Below are 26,014 nucleotides of genomic sequence, written 5' to 3' on the forward strand. Positions count from 1 at the left end.
CCTGCTGTCTAGGAAGGAAGTTTGTAGTTTGGAAAATTTTGCAACATATAAAATCTTTGGAATTCTGCTCTAAAAGTTAGAGTCTTGAATGAAATTGATTTTCTCTTCTCATTTCTGTTCCTGGGCAGCTGCCTGGCTACAGGCCTGTGAGGTCAAGTTTCTTCTATACCTTAGAGAGCATATTACAAATCATGTTATAGTTTGCTTGTCTTTTTAAAGAGTTGTTATTTCAATATTTTAATGAGCACAACATTCACAATTTCTTTGGCTTCGCAAATTCGATGTATCAATTTACAATGTATTAATTCATTCATTCAGCAAGTACATACTATGTGCCAGATAATGTGTTAGATGATAGGATATGAAGAAATATAAATCATTTGATGTGATAGCTGTGGTTGTCAGAGTTGACACCATCTTCTCACAGAGATCCACCCAGGAGGTCAGCCCAGTGTGTGGGTAATCTAACAGCATGTTCTTTCTCTGATCACATCATTCCCTCACTGTCTTCTCTTCACCAAATTACTCCCAAGAGAGACTTTCTTATGACCTTCTTTCTTGCTTCTTTACCCGACTCTATTTAATTGCTTGTCTGAACCCAGCTTCTTCTGCCAACCAAGAAATCTTCTCTACCATTTGCCTTGGACTAAGCATACTTCCCTTCCTTTTATTTGCCATACAGTGATTTCCGTATGGGCCTTTCTGTTTATGTCTCGAGAAATCCAGTTTTAGACCACTGGCTTATTCTACTGATAACTCTCCCTAAAGCAGATCTGTAACTCTTTCTTGTGGAAGTTGTGTGGCCTACTCACAGGAATGTTATTTGGCTGGTCTTCTCTCCTCTTGGACCCTGCCCAAACATAGGGAATATTGGCTTTAGAATCTTACTTCTGGGTGTTTCTTACTGTTCTGACATCACTCTAATGTTGCCTTATGCCAATTTTATATCCAGACAAGATCCATTCACTTCCTCCTGCCCTCCCTCCCTCTCCCCCTCCCTCCCCCTCTTCTCCTTTCCCATCACCTTATCCCTCAACTTCTGAGCATCTTCTGAACATTTGTTCATCAGCCTAATCTTGATACTTCGGGAACAAAGGTGGAAGTCTTCTAGGAGGAGAGTCATATTACTCTTTCCAGAGGCTCAGAACAGGCTAAATGAAAGATTAGGTTTTGTCAGAAACCCAAGAGGGTAAGATTAAAGAACACACACATGGGGAGACTTTCTCTTTTTCTGTTAAAAAGAGACTTTCTCTGTGGTTGTCACTCTTAGGAGACAGTGACAGTGAATAAGGAGAAATCCTAGGGAAGAAATGCACATCAACTTATTACAGCTGTTCTCTTAGTGTTCATGCCACAGAACTGGTACCTAGTTCATCCTTTCAGTGGGGGGGCTCAGCTACTGCCAGGATATTACCAGGAGAACAGTAAGAAAAGCTTCCAAGACACATTTGAGACATAAAGAAAATGTCATTTATTCTGGGTTGAACCTCACAATAAAAATAAAAGATAACTAAGAATTTGGATAGACCCTTATTGTTCCTCTCCAAAGGATAGTCATATATACTGTGTAAGGATATATACACTTGGAAATTATTGGTGAATTCAAGAGTGGTTGATCCCCTATTCCTCTCCTTTTCTTCTAGGTTTGGAAATATCCTGGGATGGAGACAGTTTTGTAGAAGTCATGGCTGCTCCCCATCTGAAAGGCAAACTCTGTGGTCTTTGTGGCAATTACAATGGACATAAGCGTGATGACTTAATTGGTGGAGATGGAAACTTCAAGTTTGATGTGGATGATTTTGCCGAGTCCTGGAGGGTTGAGTCCAATGAATTCTGCAACAGACCCCAGAGAAAACCAGTGCCTGAACTGTGTCAAGGGACAGTGAAGGTGAAGCTCAGAGCCCATCGAGAATGCCAGAAACTCAAATCCTGGGAGTTTCAGACCTGTCACTCATCTGTGGACTATGCCACTTTCTACCGGTAAGTACAGTGTTCTAGGAGATGGGTTTGGGTTACAAAGGATAGACTTGACATTGGAACAGAGTGTATCCAATCTCTTGATGTACAAAACAAGAGCCCCCAAAGCACAGGGTAAATTCTCTTACTTCTTTCTCATCTTGCTGATCTCATCTTGACTCAGTTACATATTATGTCCCAAATTAGGAAATTGCAGGAAGTATTTCAGAGCCATCTCCTGTAGGTAATTCTGGTTTTGTGTCTGCAGGTTCTCTGGGAAGCTGGTGATACCCTAGGACTTTTCTAGGTGTTCCCTTGACTCTGAGATTGAGGGGTGCTTCCCAAATTCTAGCCTAAACCACAGTGGTCTAGAGCAGACGTGAGAATCTCAAATCACTCTGGCCGCCTTTGGGTGTTTGGGTGAGGAAGAGTTCAGGTCTGCCTCATCTTCTAACCCCCCAAAAAATCTGCACGTGGAAAACAAGGCAGGGAAGAGAGGATTCCTTGGATCTGGGCCAAATATGAGACTTTGAGTCCAGAGTCAGAGGAGAGTAGAAACAGGGCTTGAAGATGGAGAAAGGATAAAGAATATCAATTCTACAACCTTTTCCAACTGATTAATTGCCTTCCATAGAAAGCAACTGGTTACAAAGGAGACCTAGATTTGACTTTTGTGCTGCAAGGCTGTATTTGTGAATCAATGAGTTTGGCCTGGTTATACTTCCATTTACTACACAATTCCACGGGTTTGAGAGCTATGGTTGTCTATAAGTTTAACCACCATGGTTGTGGGAGGAAACATGAGATGAACACCACCCAAAAGGCCTTGTTTAAGTGATTTGCCTGTACCTCTTAAAATGAGAAAACTCCTGTGGTCTGAAGCCACAGAGAAGTTATTTTTACTCTTTAATTCCCACCAGTTTATTTCCCCTAGTCCTCATTAAATGTGATCTTTTTTTTATTTGATCTTTGGACATAAAAGATAAAATTCTATAAAGGCAGTTCAAAATGGGGTGGAAAGAGGACTGTCCCTGTCGTCACAAACCCCTAAACATGGCTGCATCTGCCAAACCATTTGGCTCCAACTCATACATTGAGCTCTCAAGCCATTTGCTTGTTATAATTTGAATTCTCTGGGTTCTCCTCTTTATCCTCCCTGCCCCACCCCCTGGATTGACTCCAGCCTTGTCTATTGAAATGGAAAGATCTTCATGTAAGACTTTGGAGTGAATTAAGCAGCTGGATAGACAAACCACACTTCATTTAGAATCTAAATACCCGTCACTTGCAGTTCTGGTGGGAAGCAGTGGAGCGTAGCAATTAAGAAGATTGTGGTCTCCCAGGGCTAAGCATCTAGCCCAGCTCCACAACTTTGAACAATTATGTAAGCTCTGTAAAGCTCAGTTTGCTTATCTGTGAAGTGGGGATAATAAAAGAAGCTTCCTTGAAGAGCTGTTCTTCAGATTCAGTGGGATTATGAACATAATGTGTGTGCTCAACCCGGGTGCTCAACGTAGTAAGTGCCCTGTCATTGTTGGTGCTATTGTTTCTTCTACTATTAATTAAATGATTAACAGCTATGAGGCCTCTTTTGGAAGCTGCTTACCCCTGTTGATTTGCATTGGACCCTTCTCTGTCTAAAATAGAACAGAAAGAGTGTACTTCTCCCAGGGCCCCAGCAGTCTACACCTTTGGTTTTTATCCCATTTCAAAGGAATGTGTTGAAAACAAAAATTGGAGAGCAGACCCGCAGAGATTAGTCTCTTTTTGCAAATTTCTATTTTTTTCCCCCTTTGGTGATTTATTTCATATTGTGATCCCTGGACTGCAAGCAAGAATATGTTGAACACCTTGGCAGGAGTCGTGAGAAACGACTTTGACATGAACAGAGAGAATCGGAATTGTTAGGTGGCCAGGCAGATGCTCGCCTTCTGCCCTTGAAAGTTGCTATGTGGGGGTCGCTTGTTTGTGTAAGGGGCTTGATGTGCTGACTTGGGCTGACTTGGGGGAGCTTATGAGAACGCTCTTGCCTTCTTTGTACACTGAGGTTGGGAGGATGGGATGTGGTGGGAGGTGAGCTTGTATTCTGCCAAGCATGGCGTAGTGGCAGAGCACCCTTCCGCGGCCAGCTACTCCTTCCTGAAGAGGGAAGAGAGCTCAGGAGGGCAGAGCTGGACAATCTTGCCTGTCATGCACCCTGCTGATGATCTCACTCTCCAACCCAGAGGTGCATCTTCATTGCATTTTTTAGGTGAGGGTGGCCAGTGTTGAGTAGATCCTGGCCTTCTTCCTTTCTTCCAAGCACGCATGTGGCAGGAGAAAGAAAATAAACAAGGTCAACACGGAAAGGTAATTCTATTGTCAGGGGACTTCCAGCAAGGACCAAACCTTAGCAGGCTTTAGGGAGCAATAGACAGAGAATGTGTTGGGTGATAGCAAGCTGGACCCAATCTTAGCTCTACCACATTCCAGCTGTGTGGCTGTAGGAGCCAGCTGAGTTCGGATTCTTTATCTATAGAACAGGTATGACAGTAATGACCCAGTGGAATTGCTCCTCTGAGGACTGAGGTTAATGGGCCAGTGCTGCACTGGCGTGTGGTGGACAGACGATCCTGGCCGTGTGCTGTTGTTCTGTGTCCCTTCCTTTCTATGGAGAATCTTGCCCCCAGCCCAGCCGCTTGTCTTTCTGATGGTTGATATCTTCTCCTACTGTCAACGTAGAGAACTGATTAGATAGATCTTCAGTGATGAATCCGTGGGACAATTTAAAAATGAACCATTTCTCTTTCATGACACTAAATGGGACAGTGTAAGGGAAGACTGCGTTGCAATCCTTTAAAAAAATTTGTTGTTTTTGTCTTATAGGAATAATAAATGTTCATTATACAGCATCTAAATAATATTGAAAAGAATGAAGAAGAAGCTAGCAATTTTGTGACATTCCACACGAATAAATTTTACCTGTATGTTTTATGTCATTGGCAGAGTTTCTAAAATCAACCTGAAACACAGTCATGACCATGGCTGTGAGCTTTTTATGATTTGTTAGGGGACTAAAGAAATTTGCCTTGATATCATGGAAGGTCATATACATAAATTGAGTATGAACCTGATTCTTTTCATTTTCCCTTCATCCTCCAAAGAAATGTCTGTATTTTCCTTTAAGGACAAAGAATAAAGTTGTATAATACACACATGCAGCCTTCTAAGCACCATTTTGTTTGTAACATAGAAGAAGGAGAGAGCAAAGAAGATATTTCTCTGAGGAAACGTTATTTCTCTTAGGTTTCCTTGATCGTATGACAAATTCCACAGGGCAAATCCTATTATTAATATAAGATAGCTCTTCTTATAAGGTCAAAATAATAATTCTAATTCCTCTAAATTACAGTTTACTTTTGAGATGTCTAGGATTTAAAACTCCTATTTTATTTTGGTCTTTTACCCAGTTCCACATCTTTAATAGTAAACTGTCCATTGTCTAAAAACTTGAAAAATTTTGTAATTGAATGAGAAATGACTACAGATTAGCCAGGACTCTTTTTTTTCTTTCTTTTTTGGGAAACTTTTTAAGTTTTGCCAATTTTTTATTCACCAATCAGTTCCATTCATGATGGCCTCATCTGGTGTAAAAATTTAATATTTAATTAAAGTCTTTGTGATCAGCATAGTTTGGTTTAATTAACAAATTGAATATTTTTGGGTACAGAATAATTTGGTTATGAATCACATAAAAATTTTAACTGGCCACGTTGATAATGTGCGTTAAGTCCTAGTGTTGCTAATTGACTTGTCCTTAAATTAGATAATCCCCTTTGGTAATTGTTTGCATGATCCTTCACTGATGTGTTATGGAGAAGTTCCCAGTAGCTATCGAGGCCAGGTGGTATGCTGTGGAAAAATTAAAGCGAAATTGTTTGGATTATATTTGGATTCAAACATAGGGTCCCTTGAGGGGAAAGTGCTGAGCATGTGCACATCTCTTTTCTCGTTTCTCCTTTTGCCTCCCTCTCCCGTGTTGCCTTCTCCCTTCATGTCTCAGATGCCAACTGAGAATTCCAGGAGGATTAGGGAGAGCCCCACCGCCAAGGCTCCCTGGAGAAGCTCAGTGGCCCATGTTGGCCACTCCCCACTGCTGACTTAGGCCACACTGACAGGACCAACTTTAGGCAGAGAGGGGCAGAGAGAGGCGAGGAGATGGGCTGGGCTGTGTGGGCTGAGATGGGGAAAGAGAAGACCCCATGTACCTTGGGCTGGTGGCTGAAGCACCAGCAATGGGCTTCTTTCCTAACTTAGACCCAAATCTTGGAAGACAGAGTTGCAAGTAAGTGTAAGCTGCCAGCAAAGCAGGACTCAAGTCAGGGTGGGCCCAATTTCAGAGAAGTCAGAAGAATGAACGAGAATTGCAGCGAAGCACAGACATTTACACACTACAACCATCTCAGGACTGTTTTCCTCTTTCCACCCTCCTTAATGGGGTATCATTCACCAAGTGAGAATGCTGCTCACTTGTTCAGTTTGGGGAAGTGTCTGGGGATTCCCAGTCTAGGAAATGGTCTCTTCTTTCCTCGCAGTGGTTTGTACAGCTGTAAGGAATTGAAGTCATGCCAGAGGATCCACAGATGTGTCCTTCCCGCCAAGGTACTGGGAGGTAGGAGGTGGGAGGTAGTGCAGGAGAACATTGGAACTGGGACAGCCTCATGGTGTTGGATATACTGGCATCCTGGGATTACCAGTGGCTTCCTTCCAGGGGAAGATCACAGACTTCATGGATGGCCCACTTTGTGTTTTCCTGTCTAGGAAACTAACCATTTATTGTAAAGCAAGAGGAGAGATCCAGGCAAGGAGTACAGGCTTTGTGTGTGTGTGTTTGTGTTATGAGAAAATCACGAAAAGCTAACTGCTATTTTATAATCAAAATAAGTCAATCTTAGGGGGCCGGCCTGGTGGCACAGTGCTTAAATTTGCACGTTCCGCTTCCCAGTGGCCCAGGGTTCGCCGGTTTGGATCCTGGGTTCAGACATGGCACCACTTGGCATGCCACACTGTGGTAGGCGTCCCACGTATAAAGTAGAAGAAGATGGGCATGGATGTTAGCTCAGGGCCAGTCTTCCTCAGCAAAAAGAGGAGGATTGGCAGTAGTTAGCTCAGGGCTAAAATTCCTCAAAAAATAAATAAATAAATAAAATAAGTTAATCTTCCCTTGCTTCAAAGAAGAACATGCTTGGAACATTTCTGTTTACATCTTTTAATGACTTGTCTCAAATTGCCATTAGAACTAGGGTCCTAAATCAAATGAGTTGTTCATTTTAAAGGCTGACATTGTAGGCCTCCCTTTTTATTTTTCCTTTGGCAAACTAAACTTTCGGGGTGAGTAGTCACTCTGAATGTGTAATTAAGGTATGCTGACACCAAGTGGCAGTAGACACCTCAACTGAATCACCTATCAGACTTCATCCCTTGCAAGTCCATCCTTAAAGTTCAAAATGTTTTCCCTACTCATTAGCTTCCCCCTCCTCCTTTTTTTTTTTTTTTTTTTTTTTAACTTCTGTCCTCGGCTACTCCTTTCACTGTATCTAAATATACAATGTACTTTGCTGCCTCTGGATCCATGGCATTCCCCTGCCTGAGATGCCCTCATTTTCTACATTGATTTGAGCTGAAGGTACAGCTCAGATTTCATCCCAGGTCTCTGTAAATGTTCTGTCTTCAGTTTCTTAGATATGCTGATTGTGTTAATCATCATTAGCATGTATACTCTGCTTCACTGTGGTTGTCTCTCTCCAGAAGTGGAGTTTAGGTTCACTCGGGGATGGGGAATGTCTTCTACCCTTTTGTTTTCCACCCAGTGTTACCCCTGGGTAAGGTCTGTTCTCAGGAAATGTTTCTTAGCTCCTTTCCTAGCTTGTCTGCCATCTTCATTCTCTCTGATCTGCTTGTGACTCCTGCTACCCCCAATTCCAAGTGCATCTTAGGTCTTTATCCCCTAAGAGTGTAATATCAATTATACACTTGTAGCCAGAGTGTGCATGCATCTTTATCCTTTTAGAGAATAGACTAGTTAGCCTCTAGTCCACCTTTGACACTCCAAGAACTGTCAGCACTTCTTACTGCATAAATCCACTCCTGGGATTGCCAAAGGCCTCTGAATCTGAGCATCCACCTCTGCCTGCTCACAACTCACTTGCAAGCCACTTGGATGTCCCAGCTCCTCTTCTACCCTTTAGCTAGTATTTGGCCTTGACATCTTCTTATGCAATATTTTGATCCATAGATGTCTCTGTGTTGGCCTCTTGCAGGTGGTCTTAGGACATCAAATTAGCCTCCTCCCGTAGAGGTGCAACAACTGACCTCTGATGGGGTGAGCTTGCCAAGGCCAGCTGACCCTCTGGGATGCGCTCGGCCTTCTTGTCAAGGAGTCACATTCCTTCTGCTTTGTCGCTAGACCTGAGGCTTCTGCCAGGTTGGAACCAAAGCCTTATTCTGGTTTCTCCTCAACTTTCCATTCATTCTTCCTCACCTCAGCCACAGGTAGATTCTTCTCTGTTTGATCTGCCAAAGTAACCCCAAAGAAAGACCTTAAATTGCCTTCTAGTTGCAAGATTTCAGCTCAGAAGGACCCTTCCTCATTAGCCTAATTTTCTTGGGAACAAAGCCAAAAAAAACATATGAGTACACTTAAAAATGAATGAATGGGCTGGGGATCACATTTTATCCAAATCTAAAATCTTATCATGTTTACGTTTTTATATCAAAGAGAAACAAACACTATTCCTTAAAGAAGAATCTAGGAACACTGTAGCTATCTTAACAGGCAGTTACCCTTTGAGGAGGTCAACTGCACAGTTACAGTGTCATTCCTGCCTGAGACACCCTCATTGTCTACATTGATTTGAGCTGAAGGTATGGCTCAAATTTCATCCCAGCTACAAGGTTAGAGGGAGCACAGTCCACACCAGACCACCCTTACTTCTGACACTACTAGTTTAGAGGCATTCCCAAAACCACCCCTAGGGTCAAGAAAGAAACCTCACTAGAAGGGCTCACAGGACTTGCTGAATGCTGTTCCACTCATGGTTATGGTTTATGTATATTTTTATTTTGTGAAGAAGATTAGCCCTGAGCTAGCATCTGTTGCCAGTCCTCCTTTTTTTGCTAAGGAAGACTGGCCCTGAGCTAACATCTGTGCCCATCTTCCTCTATTTTGTATGTGGGAGGCCTGCCACAGCATGGCTGGACAAGTGGTATGTAGGTCTGTGCCCAGGATCCGAACCAGTGAACCCTGAGCCACCGAAGTGGAGTGTGTGAACTTAACCACTATGCCACTGGGCTGGCCCCTCACCCTCGTGGTTATGGTTTATTGAGGGGAAAGCATGCAGATTAAAACTAGAAGTGACGCAGAGGGCAGAATTAAGGGGAGGTGCAAACATGGGACTTCCACTGTCCTCTAACATTGAGTCATGGACTGGCTCCAATGCCTCTCGGTCACAATGCATGACACTATTCATGGGGTATTTCCAAGCGGGGAAGTCCACCTGAGACTTTGGTGTCCAGAGTTCTTCCTGGGACTTGATCACCTGCTGCCTGTGTGGCTGACCTTTAGTCCCTAGCCCCTCCCAGAGGTCATGCTCATGTTTTTAGTCTCCAGTTCTTCTGGAGAGAGGGACAGTTATCATGCAGCCCAGATCCCCCATCGTAAATCACACTGTTAGGGTGTCTGGTGGCCAAAGCCCCCAGGCAGACAAAGACACTCCTGTCAGACAGGACATTCCAGGGGCCTAGAGTTCACCTCCCAGCAGCCAACGGCCAAGGCCAGACTCTCTTTGGGTAAGGTTAATTCTTCACTGCACAACCTGCCTGGCTTGAGATTAAATGTAATTTAAACATGATTTTAATTTTAGCTTTGAGTTTATTTTCAGCATAAACTTCCTAGAATCCTGCAGTGTTTCTCCTCAGAAAATTACATTCTGGGATACCGTTAGATCAAGCTTTTGAACACAGATTTGAATGAGTGTCAGTGTAGCAGGTAAAACACTAATTATTTTGTGGCATCTCTCTTGGTGGCTTAGGGGACTTCTTGATTACTTCTTAGTGAGTAGGAGGCAGGGTGCTGTAGCTTCATTGTATTTTCACTGTTTGTGGGTGTAAAATCCTTTCCATCCGTGAGAGCGAAGCTGACATGAGCAGTGTTTTCCTCATTTCCCTGTTCAGCTAATCATGAAACAAAGAGGTGAGGGGACTCATTCCAGGCCACCCGTGGTGGCTGACAGGACACCTGATCTCAGGTCTCTGTCAGAGAACTTGGCAAGAGCTGCTCTCAGAGTCTCTCACTGTCCACTCAGGTTCTTAGATATCCTGCTTCTGCCATGAGCTTCTGGAGGAAGATTTCATTAATTATTTAATTCACCCCTTTTGCAACTTTCACCTGAGCACCTGATATGTGCCAGGTACTGTCGTAGGTGTGGCAATTTGGGACTGAGCAAGAGGGAGAAAAGCTCTTCCTTCAGAGAGCTCATCATCTACTGTGGGCAGAAAACTATAAATAAGAAACGAGGTCATTGCCAGTTGTGAGAAGAGTAATGGAGGAAATAGGGTGAGGTGATAGGGTGGGCCGGGCACAGCCAACTGTGAGTTACATGGACAGGAAAAGCCTTTGTGAGGAGCCCTCCTTTGAGTGGAGTCCACTGTGTGTGGGAAGGACTGGGGAGGACGCTCGTCACAGGCAGGTGGAAGGGCAGGCCCCAGTGCTGTAAAGAGTGTGGGGCTGTTTCAAGACCAGAAAAGAGGCTGCCGTGACTGACACTTTTAGAAAGTGATGAGTGTGCTGCCAACAACCATATGAGCTTGGAAGCAGATCCTTCCCCAGTCAAGGTTTGGATGAGACCACAGCCCCAGTTAACAGCTTGACTGTAGCCTTGTGAGACCCTGAGCCGTGTCCATCCCTGGATTACTGATCCACAGAAGCTGAGATAATAAATGTGTGTTGTTTTAAACTACCAAATTTATTGTTTAAGCCACTAAATTTGTTACACAGCAATAGACAACTACTATACATAGAAACCAATTTTGACTCATTTTTAGATTTACTATCCTTTAAATATTAACAGAAAGTGAAATATGAGCACTCTTCTTTTTTTTTTTCCCACCATTTTTAATTTGCCCATTCTGTATAGTTTGACGTAACTCCACCAAGTCTGGATTATCTGTCTCTACTGTGTGTTCCCATCACACTCTGTACTTCCCTTATTGTTGTAGGCATTAAAAATGTATTGTAAATGTCTGTTTTTTAAAAAAATCACCGCTAAACTCTAGCCTCCTTAAAGCTCACGTTTTCTTCCTTATTATATATCCAACACCTAAGAAGGTGCATGAAATATAAATGTTTCCTGATATTAAAAAAAAAAAATGTTGAGTGACTAAATAGGAAAAAAAGAATAAATGAAGTAAAGAAAAATTCAAGAAAAAAAGATGAAAGTGTCTGGGAGAGTGGTACACAGTGAGTGTGGCATAGTTGTCAAGCAGACTTTGGAACCTGCCTTAACTTCTGAGCTCCTCCCCTTCCAAATTGTGTGCTGTGGGGCAGGTTAGTCCACCTGCTTAAGCCCTGGATGCCCCGTGTGTAAAGGGGAGTGATGAAAGGACCTATCAGGCTGCTATGAGGATTTGCTGTGCGGACTGCAAGAGGTACTCCATGTGGGTATTTCCTCCAGCCTGGCACATGACAAGTGGTCGGTCGATGGCAGTTTTATTATTAATATTATTTCATTGCTTTGAAATACAAACCTATTTTGTATGTAGTTTGTCTTCAGTATGACCTATTCCATCTGGTGCCTGTTCTTGAAGTCGTGTTTCTCTTTTATTTTCCATGGTCTTTTCTAGACCCATCTGGAAGAACTTCTTCCTATCTTGCACAGAAATTGATGCTTTTTCTTAAAATCAAAACAAAGCAAACGAAAATAAACACACTTGGGCATTAATTAAAATTTCCACAATGTGCTCTTCATGAAATCATTTCAATTGATAATACTGAACCAGAGGGAGAGGTGAAGAAGAGATAATTAATTCTCTAAGATGAATATTTTATCTGAACTTAAAAAAGACTGGACTCATCCCCAATGTGCTTCACAGGTTAGAGACTGAGAAGACAAATTCATGTGTCTTGTTTTGTTTTTGTTAGAAGAATACAGAGTGTAGGAAAAGAAAGAACGGATGCCAAATTTCAACTTTTTTCATATCAGTATTATTTGTCTTCTTTAGTAGTATCTGAGCATAATTTAACCTTTACATGACGATTCAAGGTTATTACCAGAGTATCAGTTGCAGTTAGGAGCATCATTGCTAGGAGACCTTTGAAAGGGGGAGGGAGCTTCTAAGTTCTGTTTGAGATTTAGATCTTTTTAATAATTTATGACTTCTTACTGTAGTTTCCCCTTGCCCAATTTCCTTCTCCTCATTTGTTGTTGGTTTGGATGCAGAAAATAATGTTAGTTAATACTAGATGCAAATTAAATATTAAAAGATCCTGATAGAAAACTCAAGGGTCTCTCCCATGAGAAAAGTACTTTAGGACATGGACTGATTTTTTTTCCTGCCAGTGGTTACCAGATAGCTCAGAGCAAATCTGTGACCCATTTCCGTAAAGTGTACAGAACTTCAGGGCATGGATTTTATTTTTCAAACTCATCTCAATCCTCCTTTCATTTTTATCTTTTGTTTTCCTGATTCACTAAGTTCTACTTTATTTCACTCTGTGTGTAGTTTTGTAAGCCTATTTAAATCCTTTCTGCAGTAAGTTGGGGAATAAGTGACAGTGGCCATGGGTGAGAGATCTAGCACCGCTGAACTTCCATTTTTTTCGTTGTGAAATAGAGATAATATCATCACCAGTGGGTTGCTCATGGGGCTGGATGAGGTTTCTCTTGTAAAGCCCAGATGGAATGACCAAGGAGTCCACTTCTGCTGGCCACATCACCAGCAAGATCTAGTGGCACTCATGAGGACAGGCGTGAAGCCCTGTGGTTCGGGGTTGTCCCTTAGAAAAGCAGGATATGCAGTTGGGTGCCAGAACTGCGCAGAATCAAGAGAACCTGGGGATAAATGTCTTCAGAGTTGGCCTTGCATACAGATTGGTCAGAAGTTTGATGTGTTATGAGTACAGCATTGTGACTCAGCAAAACCACAGGGGCAGGTCCAGCATCTTGTGAAAGCAGCTAGTATCCTGGCAGCATCATGGGCTTCTCAAAGGTGGCACACCGGCCCCTGTGCTGTTCTGGGAGCAGCAACAGGGCTTCTGTCTGGAGCTCAGGGCTGTACTAGTTTTGATGGCCATCCAGGACTCTTTGACCATTTCTCAATCAAGCTGGCAAAAATGAAAATCAATGGAGAATGTGCAAATATGAAATATGAGAGACTCTTTTGCGGTCCTGGATCCTCCTACACGTTGTTCTCTACATGGAAATCTAATATTGAATCTCATCTTTATTCTGACCTGGCGAGTAGAAGCAGCAGTAGGCTTGCACACATAGGCTTTCAGAGGAGGCAGTGGTTCAATCAGGGAACAAATATTCAGGAGTGTGTATATGTTTTTTAAAAAAGAAAGACTCAGGGGGGCAGTTTTGTTAAAGAAGAAAATGCTGAATTATTTTTTTCTGTGGGGCCTCTTTTCTAAGTGACTGGCCAATTATTCGTCTCTAGGAATCAATGAAATCAGTCCGTAATAAATTAAAATAGGTATATATTACCTATTGTAAAAAATATATAGATTATTTTATAGTCACAATTGATTGATTGATTAAATAATTCACCAGGCGCTGTTCAAGGTGCTGGAGATGTGGCCGTGAGCGAGATAGTGTCTTTCTTTTCCTAGTATAACTAACTGGGAGCAGGTTATAGTAGGCAGTGATTCAGTAAAGCTGAAGACTTTTCATTTGTTCATCATTCATTTATTTCTTAGTTTTTATACCCCTATTATGTATTCTATGTATTTAGGTCATGGTTCTCAAACTGTAGAGAAATCGGAACCATATAGAGAGCTGATTCAGTGAATCTAGGGTGAGGTCTGAGAATATGCATTTCCAGCAAGTTCCCAGGTGATGCTGGGTTGTGAGGACCACACCTGGAGAACCTCTCCACAAGGTGAAGGAATGACAAGAAATGCTTCCAGGTCTTTGTGGGTCCCCAAGGGCCTCAATTCTCTGAGACTTTGTCTGCTCAAAGACGGTTTTTTTTGTGCTGATAGGGTTTACATTTCTTCTGTCCTGTACAGTGAATCTCCAAACATTAGAGGTGAAAACGCAGAGTGAGTCCATGGGTAAGTAGCTTAGGAGCTAAGCGTATGTCCACCTAGACCAAAGTGGTAATTGGAGCTCAGTGGCATTTCCTTGGTGTGTAGTTCAAAGTACAGGCACCAACATGAACCTTTGTATATCTTCTTTTGTAAGTGAAAGGGTGCTGGTCTCACTGCTTCCTCGTTCGTAAGGCCAGGCCTGGCGGCAGTGCTGGACTTGTTTGGCTGGGTCATTTGTGAGTCAGAATTAGAATCCAGGGTCAAAGTTCTCCTGGTCACTGAAATACTTTTCACAAGAGAGCCCGGGGCAGGGAACCATCCCATCACTTTTTGATGAAAGACCCAAGGACCAGCAAGTGGGGGAGGAGAGAGCACTGGACATGATGCAGCTTCAGATGCTGGTACGAAACAGATCCCAGTGTTCCTGTGCAGAGGCAGAGCTGTCCTAACCCTCTCCTCCCCCATGGGCGCAGGGTGGACAGGCCCAGAGCCAGGATCCAGGACCGTGCGCCCAGAATGGCCGACAGGATGTATCTGTAAAAATCTGCTTTCTTTCTACTGGCTTCGGGATTTTAAAGAGGCTGGTCAATGGGCACAGAGAATAGAGAAATAAATACTTTGTAAGGAAATGTGGAAATCTGGTGACGATACTGGAATTAATAATTCTTTTAACATGAAAGAGCTGCTCTCTATGATCTTTACTGTCTTACCTAGTGGTGGGAGTTTAAAAATAGAGAGAGAGGGTGAGCTGGTTTCTTCATTGTATCCCAAGCAAATGGCCCATGTGTGAGCACAAAGGTAAGCAGCATTTGAGCTGCTCAAAGAATATGGGCCAGAAGACCTTTCAGAACTCCTGAAAGCTTTTCCATATGAGAAGGAAACCAGGAAATTGGAGTCTTCATTTTGTCTTTGTGATCAAAGCCAGAGAGGAAAGATATTAAGCAGATACTGACCTGTAGTTTTGCGGCCACCGTTAGGATTTATTGACCTGAATAGCAAATATGGACCACAGGAAAGCTGAGGTTGATAATTACTTGAGAGGAAAAAAGATTGGGATTCAGGAGTTGACTGAGAACAGAGGGCTGTGTGAGTACAGATAATGAGTCCATTGGCTTTGGTAATAGAAGTGATGACAACCATGTTAACTAGCACTGATTGACATGCATAATATGCCTGAGACTCTGGGAAGCCTAATAACATATTACAGTGTGAATAATAATGGATAATGCTATAGTAAGAGGAGGAATAAGAGCTTTCACTTTTGAGAGCTCACAGGGTGCCAGGTGACGGCCAAGGGTTTTATCTGCATGTTGTTTCATTTGTGTGGATGAGGAACCCAAACTTAAAGGAGTTAAAAATGTCACCCAAGGTCACCAGGCAAGAAAGAGGCAGAGCTAGGATTTGAAACGAAATCTATTTGACCCAGAGCTCATGCTGTTGACCATTACCACCATAATCTGGTCATAGCTCCTCCTCATAACCCATCCCTGACCCCAAATGTTCTCTGTTTTCTAAACTGAGCTAAAACACTTGGATTTTGCAAATGTTTCATATACTACAATTTATTTTCATTTGAAGGATTTTTTTTCTTTTAAAACGTTTTCTTTTCTTTTAAGCAAAATTGTCTGTTCAGTCTTTGGAAGTACTATGCTGTAGTTTATGTTGGCTGAATTTTAAATAAACCAGTTTCGTCCTACTGGTCTTTTAAAGATAAATAAATGAATTTCAAAATGGCGGCCGTTTTCTGGCCCATAGTATTAATTCTAGAGATAAGATACACTAATGGCTGACCGTGCTGTGAAAGACTGAGTTCATCATGGAACTGGGATCCTTGATTCTAATGCTGTGTACCTGTGAAATATTTCCTCTTTTTTCATCTTCTTTTTCTTCTTTTTGCTTTTAAAGACTGTTTAGAAACAATTTCTAAAGAAAGAAACTGATTTTTATTTCACATTGTTCTTAAGATGTTTCAATTGATATGATACTAGTAACTTAGTGATTCTTAACTTTTAGGAGGCCACAATCCTTTTTGAGATTCTAACAAAAGCTAAGTCTCCTTTTTTTCCAGAAAAAATGCACCCACATTTGTGCATACAACAGGGAATTCTCTGTGTAAGGATCAGTGGACACTGGGTTAAGAAATCCTGACTCTTTCCTCCCTCCCTCTCTCCCTTCAACTCCTCAATCAATATTTTTTGATCCCTGTTAAATGTCAGGCACTGTGCTGTGTGTTGGGATTAGAGTGGTGAGTAAAATAGACATGGGTCCTGTCTTCATGGAGTTTATAGTCTAGTGAATGAGGAGGACAGTAAACTAGTATCCCTACAAATAAACATGCCATGATGATATGTGTGTGCTATGAAAGGCAGCTTTGGTGTATAACATCATTTCACAGGAGAGTCAGACCCAATAGATGTGTGTGTAGAGGAAGAGGGGAGGCAGGTGGATCAGAGAAGTACCTCCCCTGAGGAAACGATATTTGAACTGAGATCAGAAAGATGGATGGCAATGGACCAAGGTCAGGGGCAGGAGGAGAGGGGCCTAGCCAGGGAGTGTGGTGCTACATTCATGCACCTTTGAAATGCTGATGCAGCCAACCTCGAATGTACTCATGTGCCTGTGCCAAGGAGCTCTATGTCCTTCCTGAGTTATACTCTCAATGTAATAAAGTCGATTACACAGACTCTCACCTGTCAGTGATTCGTTCATGTTATGGGTCAAAGTCAAATCATATTTCACCTGAAGATAAATCCTTCTCATGAAGCTTTAAAGTAAGTTTTCTCTTCACCCTCAAGGGATTCCATATTACTGAGTCTGTTAGATCTGGGGCAGTGGTTTGTTTTACTTGCTACAACGTACTTAGAGTCAGGGCCATGTTCCTTTCAGAACACAACTGGGTTCATGAAGACATACTTGCTACCCATGTGGGTACACACACACACAGGTACCCAAGCCCAGCCGTGCCCATGCTCCCTAGCACACATTCTCTAATATACATGTGTCATTACATCAGCATTAAATTCAGACTCCTGCTGTTCAGAGCTCCGTCCTTGTTCTGGCACATTGGGATCTTGTTAGAAATGCAGAATCTCAGGCCCCACCCTTCCTCTCCTGAGTCAGAATATGCAATTTTGATAAAGTTCCCACATGATTTGTGTACACATGAAAGTTTGAGCAGTGCTGGTTTGGTCTCCTCCATTTCCATTCTGGCCTAGTCTGTACTGTTGAATAATTTTGTCTAAATGCTTCCATTTCAGGCTTCATAGTACACTGAAAATTTTAATTACCTGTATTTTAACAGAACCATCATTATTTTGTTTCTATCAAAGAAAAGGAGTCCAGGTAACCGTTCTGTGGGAGAGTTACAATTTGACTCAGTGTGTGTAATCAATGTATGTCCCACAGTGGGCTGAAGGCACACCACTGCATTTTTGCAAGAGGCATTTGACCTGTTCGTGGGCTAGTCACTTGGTAGTCACTGGTGTTGTTCTTTATTATTTACATCAGATGCAAAGTCTATTAATGGAGTTTTTTGAAGTGACTGATAATGCAGAAATAGGGCAAGGCAATTGTCCACTAATCAGTAAAATAGCTCATATTTATGAGTTGTAAGGTCATTTGTGTTTGCTTTATCCTTGGTCCTTAAAAGGGTCTTCACAGATATTTGGCCACAAGGCACCAGTGAAGAGCAACTCCAGGCACCAGCCATCTTTGTCATTGGGCCTGTCCAGCCACATCTTTAGTCCCCGTGCACCCATTCCTCCCTGCTCTCGGATTCGTAGACTCTGTCCTTTAGTTCTTGATAACAGTGGCTGGTTCTCTGCCTCACTGGGCCATCTAATCATCCATTTCTTGCATATTTTGACCTTTCCTTTGATTTTAATGTCACCCACAGCATCAGGTAAGAGGCCCTTCCCACATGAGTCTCAGGCCCAAGGCCCCCTCGAGTGACAGAGAATCAGCTTGGGGAGAGGACAGAGCCCATGTATTAATGTGGCAATATGACTTTTCTTTGCACTTTAATGGCATCCTCTATATCCTAACTTTATCTTGATTAAGTTTAGTTGTAACATGTACTTTTACTCACCTTGTATTAATTAGGTCGTTTTTTCAGTTGCATATAAAGAAAACCACAATTAAACTACAGTCATGTGCTGCATAATGGTGTTTTTGTCAATGGTGGACCACATATATGATATTGGTCCCATAAGACTTGTACCATATGGCCTGGGAGCGTAGTAGGCTATACCATCTAGGTTTGTGTAAGTAATACCCTATGATATTCGTACAACAACAAAATCGCTTAATGATGTGTTTCTCAGAACGCATCCCTGTCGTTATGCAATGCACGACTATAGTTTAAATAGTAACATGTTTAATTTGTAAAAATGAGTATTGACTGACTCATGTAACTGAAAAGCCAGGGTAGCTTTCACTTCACTTATGGCTTAATTCAAGGTTTAAATGAGGTCACCAGGATTTGTGCTTTTTCCAGTTCCTGTCGCAGTCCTTCTGTGTTGGAAGACAGTCCTCTCTTCTTCAAATTCTCCTTGGTTAGAGCTTCAGACAAATACTGCAGGCAGAGATGAGTCTTTTCTTTCAAAAACCCCAGCAAGTCTCCTTGCTTGGATCTTGTGCCTATCTCTAACCAATCTCTGTAGTTGGGAAAATAAAATGAGTTGATTCATTTAGATGCATGGCTCTCAAACTTCAGCAGGCCGCACATTCATCTGGAGGGCCTGTCAAAACACAGATTGCTGTCCCCACTCTCTGCATTTCTGATTCAGCAGGTCTGAGGTGGGATCTGAGGATTTCTAACAAGTTCCCAGGTGATGCCACTGCTGGTCTGAAGACCACACTTTGAGAACCACTGGTTTATGCCAATCAAGGTCTCATCACATAGAGAGCGGAAGAGAGATGTTCTCCCCCACATAATTCTGGGCATTCTGTTACTTGAAGAGGGGAGAATGGGTATTTCCATTTCTCTCTCTAGTGTACTTGTTGTGCTTCTCTTTAATCACAACTACGGCCAGTGTACAGTGAGGAATGTCTATACCAGGTACTTTCTTAGGCTCCAGGAATGCAGCCATGATCAAGACCAAGTTTTTACCCTCTTAATCTGGAGGGGTGGTGAGGATGACAAAGAGTAAGCAAATACATATATAACATATGAAGTGATTTCACATCCTGCAAAGAAACACAGAGCAGGGAAGGAGATGTAGAATGATGCTGGATGCTGGGGGGTTGTTTCATATCCTGTGGTCAGAGAAGGCCTCTTGGATAAGGTACCATTTGAGTTGACACCTGAAGGGAGTGAGGGAGTGAGCCCTGCTTAAATTTACAAGCAGTGCTTTCTTGGCAGAGTGCAAAGAACTTGGAGAGGTTGAGGGATAACAAAGGTCACTGTTTCTGGGGCAGAAGGAGCAAGGGGTAGTGGGAGGGAGACGAGGTGCAGAAACCTAGGGCTTTACAGGCTGTGGGAAGGGCCTTGGGATTTACTGTGAAGAAGAGGAACTTCTCTGAGACACAAGCAGCACATCTGGGAATAGGGATTTGAAATGTGATAGAATAAACATGAATGTAGAGAGAATGAACTATGCCCTTGTATTCGGTTAATGTCCAACTACTGAAAATCCAGCATTGGGCTCTAAGTGGACCTGACATTTTTGCTCCCTATCCTAAATGTTTCCCGTTAACCATATGTTTTGAAACTCAGTATTCCACAGAGGAAGGGATCCATTACCTCTCTGTCTCATGGTCAGTGCCTTTTGATCCCCAGCCTGAGTTCCTTTCTAGTTAAGTCTAATATAAGATTGTTTTCTTCTGAATTTAAGCTCTGAGTGATTCCCTCGACATCACATAAACCTCCAACTCAGCCATTTCTCCCATTCTTCCTTGAGTCAGAGGGGAAAAGGGATTGCTATTGAATTTCGCTTGGGAAAAAATTTGAAAGCACATTTATTTTTTAAACCAACTTATTTTCAAAGAAAAGGAAGAAATGGAAACGTAGATCTGATTAAAATACAGGTGTTGCAAGCAGGTAACATGTTTATAGGTCTGCAGGGCTGTTGGAAAGGGGAGGCCTCTTGAGACCTTCGAGAGAGTGAATCGAGAAGCTGACTCTAGCAATACATACGAATGTGGAGGACCAGACAGCCCCCCAGGGGCAAGCTCGTCCAGGGGGCTCTAAGCTCATCCTGCAGCTGTGGTGCTAGGGCCAGCGGTGAAACCTAGATCCCTCCTGTGCTCAGAAGCAATTAGTGACTCTATCACTTATTTGATCAAGTTCCCACTCTTGAGTGTGGCCATCAAGGTTCCATGTCATCACGTGATACCTTATGTTTTGAGACTTTTTCATTTTTACCTACATTCTACTCCAGCCAATTTGGCAACCCCCGGGTGCACTTGGTACTTTCCCATGAATGTGTTTTTAAGTTTGATATCTTTTGCTGGGACTGTCCTTCCTGTTTCTCTCTGTTTCAGCCCAGTTTAAGGACCATTTCTTTCTAAAAGTCTTTTCTCCTACTACAATTGATTCCCCCTCCCAGCTTTCTCTCTTTGTCTATCGTGCTTTAGTTGGTCCATTTTATGCACTAATTCCGTTTGGCCTTGGATATATTGCCTTTATTCCTCTATATGACAGTTTCTCTCAAGAAATATAAGCTCTAGAGGGAAGAGGCCATTTGTCATTCACGTTTATGTCCCTCTCCTACACCCGTGACACCCCAACATAACAGAAGGGAGTCAGAAGGAACGCTCAAGAAAGGCTCAATGAGTTGCACTGAACTCAATTCTAGCTTTGGTTGAGTGACAGTGATTGTGGGCTGTTTTAATCTTGGGACTTGTCGAGCAACTCCTCTCTTTTTTTTTGGTATTTTAAAATAACCTCTCCTTTTCTTTTGGAGCAACTGAATTACACTTTCCCGAGCTCAGGACCACTTCTCCTTTTTCTCTAGAAATTTCTAGAACCACTTCTGAGAAAGAGAATTGTGATTCAACCCAATCAACCAGTCTGCCTTTAGGGTTGAAATATGAGTGTGTAGTGGTGGTTGGGAAGGCCCAAGAATGAGCTCAGACACACGCTGCTGGTGGATATGCTTAGCTCCCTGGTCTCCTGTTGCAAACTTGTCTTCCCTCTGTTGGCCCGTTGCCCAGGTGGAAGACAGGATGTGATATGTCACCATCATGGATCTCCCAACTTGAAAAATGGGTGTAGGATGTGTTCAGAAACACATTTCAGCTTAGAAAAGGCAATGGAGAGAGCTGACTTGTGCACATTTTCAGGGCCCTGGGATTCACAGAGATGTCCCTAACTACATACATGTAGCTTTATTTGCTTTCTTATGTTCAATGGTCTGTCTTCTGGATTTATCTTAATTAGGAATTACCTCCTACATAGAAATGATTGGCTAGGAATGTGTCCTTTTAGTGAGGGTAGGAGGTACATGGTCTTCTAGGGGGAGGAGGAAGGCAAGTGATGCAGTATGCCTTGGTGTCTATGTGTTCTTGGCTCTTTATGAGTGTGTTAGGTAGAATCATGTTGCTCCTAATTGCTTGTCCTTTGTGAACCTCATCTCACAGACAAATTACAGTTTGAGGCATGTTGTACACAATTGAGCTGTCAGGCCCATCATGTTGTGTGAATTATGAACACATTCCCATATGTCTGCAGGGGCTGGCAACACATTGTGAGCGTGCCAGTGGAATAATGCGTGCCTTCTTGTCCTGATTTGGGCTTTCTTAAAAGAGGTCTAAGAAGACAAGTTCAATTTGGATTTTGTTCTTCTTCCCTCTAGATGACATTGGAAGAAAACTAAAAGCACCTGAGGACTTATCAAAATCAATCATATTTATGCTTAGAAACCAAGTTCACCATAGAGGGCCAATCAGTGGTGTCTGGACTCACCAGTGATGAGAACAGTTTGATCTTTGACTCATGAGTCAAGTTATTTTTCCAGTGGAAGATGAAATAATTTTTGGTATATGGATTCCTCAATGAGGATGAAGTTAGTCTCTTTTTGACCTATAGACTATGAGATAATTTAATGTACAAAGTGCATATTTACTTCACAGTCTTATTTAGGAAAGGTGGTTGTGTCCTTTCCAAAGTGTCCATTGGCTTTCAAATGAGTAGATTAACTATTCTCCATGTGAATTTGGGACATTGTTTCCTTCAAGCTAACATTGCCCCTGAGCTGAAAGAGCATTGGGACAATTCTCATTGCTGCCCTTTAATGAATTAGGGGAGTGGAGCAATCAGATTGAAGACCCATTTTCCCAAGTTGGCCGGTCTATCAGAGATAAATAAGCATTGGATGGGAATTCAGGCCTGCACTGTCCCACCTCCCAAAGTCTGTCTTCCAGATGGTATTGTTGATTCTTATCAATACGATACCCATGTAGACCTGACCACAGGTGTCACAAGACTATATACACAAAGTGTATGCCAAGTAGGGGGCTGATTGCAAGCTTGGGTGGGAACAAACAGAATGTGATCCTCTTTGTAGCTCTACTAGGGGCATGCTCCATATACTTATTGGGAAAACAGCTACCTTACAAAGGGCATCCTACATTTCCTACATGCTCTTGTTGTTTATATTTTTATTGGGTAAGATCTTTAGCTTTTTCTGCTTGAAATCTTATAGGCATAATTAGGCATAATTGACTCTATCCTGCCTTTCAACCAGTTACCAACTCTATTGATTTATCCTGTATAAGAAGTTATGCACATACCACTTCTTCCATTTACTGGCCATACAATTGGGTTACTTCCCTGAGCTTTCCTTGTCTGTGAAATTAGATGAATAAGAGCTACACTCAACGGGGTTGTTAGAAGACAATGAGACAATGAATGTAAAGCATCTAGGCACAGTGCTCATGTGTAGATAGGGCTTAGCCAGCACTGCTTGCCTCCTCTCCCCACCTTCCTCAGTCACAGATACAGTCTGAGCCCTCATGCCCACAAGCCTGCACTATGACCTTAGACTCCTTAAGCTGTCCTCTTTAGTAGAATCTGTTTTCTCCTCTAAACCTCTCTGCCTTGGTGAGCTCCACACTCAGATTCTGCTTTGAGCTCTTGGGTCCTCTCATCAAAAACCCTAAGTAGATCCCTTACTTGAAGGACACAGTCTAAACTTTTTAGCCTGGCATCTAAAGTTTGCTCCAATCTCTACCCTGCACACTTTTTCAGATAACACTTCATTTCCCAAACCCTCTGGTCTAGCCAGACTGACAGGCTCTGAATGTGCCAGGCTCTGTTGTGCCTCTGGCCCTTGTCTTAGCCCCTTTGCCTGGAATCTTCTTTCTCATCTCTCCAAATCCTACTCATCTTTCTATATTCAGCTCAAATTTCATGACTTCTGTAAATCTTTCCTGTCCACCAAAGATGCATGCTTTCTTCTTTTCTGATCTCATACATAAATTGACCACTTCATTGATTGACTGATAACCAGACTACCTAGCTTCCTGTTGTGGTCATTGAACGGAATTTAGATCTTCTGTCGTTGTTTATTCTTTTATTCAGCTTATTTCCCATCTCCTCAACTAGAGGGTGTAAGTGTCACAAAGTTGAGGACTATATTACATTTATATTTCACATCTCCTAGTGTGACATTCCTCGCACTGGAGGATCCCAGTATTTTATTTGACCCAGGAGAGGTTCATCCTGATTTGAATAAATCTTTTCTTTATAGAATTCTTTGTTTTTAGCATACACAAGCAGTAGATGTGGCAACTCATCTTAATCTCGATCGGGACATGCCTGTTTGAATCACCTTATTGACTGCACAGCATTCTCAAACTAATTTGTCATTGCATCCTCTGGACATCAGAATGCTAATTTTCTCAGACTTTATAATTTCTGCCAAACCTCTGAGCACGGCTCTGGCTGACATCCTCCAGAGACTAAACTGGAACAGAGACAACTGACTAAGTAAACCATTTGGAGTGTTATGTAATTTGGATTTAGATTTAGATTTTTTTCGGAAGTAAAATAGAAATATGATACCAACTCAGGCCCAGGTGTTTTTCTCCTCTCTTCTGTATTCTGGTTTTTAAAAAATAAATCTAGGGCAGCCCTCTATGTTTTAGGATTGCTTTTCCAATGGGACTCCTTTTCACTTCATGACCTATCAGGTACCTTTTCTGGTAGAAGCTGTGTGACATATCAGGCTCAATGCTCAACTCTGAAGTTGTATGCTTTTGGTTTTTTTATGTGCTGAGTTTTGGTGTAATAGCTAAAAGTGAGGCCTTATTGTCTAACCATTCTATCTCAAATCCTGGCTTCACCGTTACTCTGTGCTATTAGGAAAATGACTTACACTTGCTAAGTCTCAAACTCCTCATGTCTAAAGTGCATGTAATACTAACACCTACCTTATAAGATTTTTCTGTTATAGGAGATAATATATTTAAAGTACTTGGTGCGAAGTCTGCAATATAGTAAATGCTCAACAAATGTTTGTAATTAAAAAAATGCTATATATGCATTTGCCAGTGTAGTGCTAGGGAGTAAAACAGAAAAAAACAAACAGAAACCATTTTCACAGTATGATCCTGGACCTGCAAGATTTTGTAGAGATTTAAAAATATCAGTGAAAAGCCTGTGGTGATTCTGTAAGTCTAATTATTAACAGTGATTTTGACAGGTGAATGGAGAGCGTTCGTCCTCCTGTATACTGATCCCTGGTGTATTGGACCTACATGGAGATTGTACATTTTTGGCTTTTCCAGTGTTATGGAACTAGCCTGACTTATTAGAAATGGCCTTGCGTGCTCACCCTAGATAATTCTAGGAGGCTTGTGGAACCAGGGGAGGACACTGGTGTGAACAGTTCCCTGAATGTGAAGTTAACTTATTCCTGGAGGCATCGACTTGCCCGCTGAGGTCATACAAGAGCTCCTGGTTCTATGCTAGTTTTCTTCTAGTGTCTTCCATTGGTCATCAGTCTTCAGGATGCTAGAGAGCATGATGATACATTGAGAGTATAGAGTGTGTGTTTGCTTCTGACTCCCTTACTCAAGGACTCATATTCCATGTTCTTAAGTTTCCCTTTAGGGTTTCTCTGTAACCTTCAGCAGGGATCTTGAGTACGAGAGTGGAGAAAAGGAGAGAACTTTCTTGACTGCATTGTTTCTGTCATTTCTTAAAGTGTTTACACAGGAAACATGAAGTTTAGAGCTGTTTCCACCTGAAGCCAAATTTCTGGGTTGGAACAAGAAAAAGACTCTGACAATCCCCATGGATTTTTTGAATGTTCCTAAACATTAGATACTCCTTTGAATATTATATAATTCTAATCTTTACCCCAAAATATTTTTACTTAAAATAATTCTTCCAAGAGAGTGGGCAGTCAGGGAGAGGTTGGAGTGTAATTTTCAAATGGAGGGGTGTGTTAGGGGTCTCCAGAGAAACAGAACCAATAGGATATAGAAAGAGATTTATTATAGGAATTGGCTCATGTGATTATGAAGGCTGACAAGTCTCAAGATCTACAGGGTGAGTTGGCAAGCAGGAGACCCAGGAGAGCCAATGGTGTGGTTCCAGTCCAAAGGCGAGCACGCTCGCAAGACCCAGGAAGGGCTGATGTTTCAGTCCAAGTCCAAAGGCAGGAAAAAAAATCCATGTTCCATTTGGAAGGCAGTCAGGAAGAATTCTCTCTCACTCCAGGGAGGGTCAGCCTTTTTGTTCTATTCAGGCCTTCAACTGATTTCATAGGCCCACCCACATTAGGGAGGGCAATCTGTTTTTTTCAGTCTATGGACTTAAATGTT

The 26,014-nt window shown here is 42.2% G+C and overlaps 1 protein-coding gene across 3 annotated transcripts in view; it reads left to right on the plus strand.

The window, feature by feature from the left end:
• BMPER (BMP binding endothelial regulator) overlaps nucleotides 1-26,014 on the plus strand; it is a 233,886-nt gene that overhangs the window by 164,170 nt on the left and 43,702 nt on the right. For all 3 annotated transcript variants that reach the window (XM_046669043.1, XM_046669041.1, XM_046669042.1), the window contains one exon: nucleotides 1,644-1,980. In XM_046669043.1, coding sequence (XP_046524999.1) covers nucleotides 1,644-1,980 — 337 coding nt within the window. The remainder of the gene's footprint in view (nucleotides 1-1,643; nucleotides 1,981-26,014) is intronic.

Source organism: Equus quagga, chromosome 8 (genome assembly GCF_021613505.1).
Source record: "Equus quagga isolate Etosha38 chromosome 8, UCLA_HA_Equagga_1.0, whole genome shotgun sequence".
Lineage (NCBI taxonomy): Eukaryota > Metazoa > Chordata > Mammalia > Perissodactyla > Equidae > Equus > Equus quagga.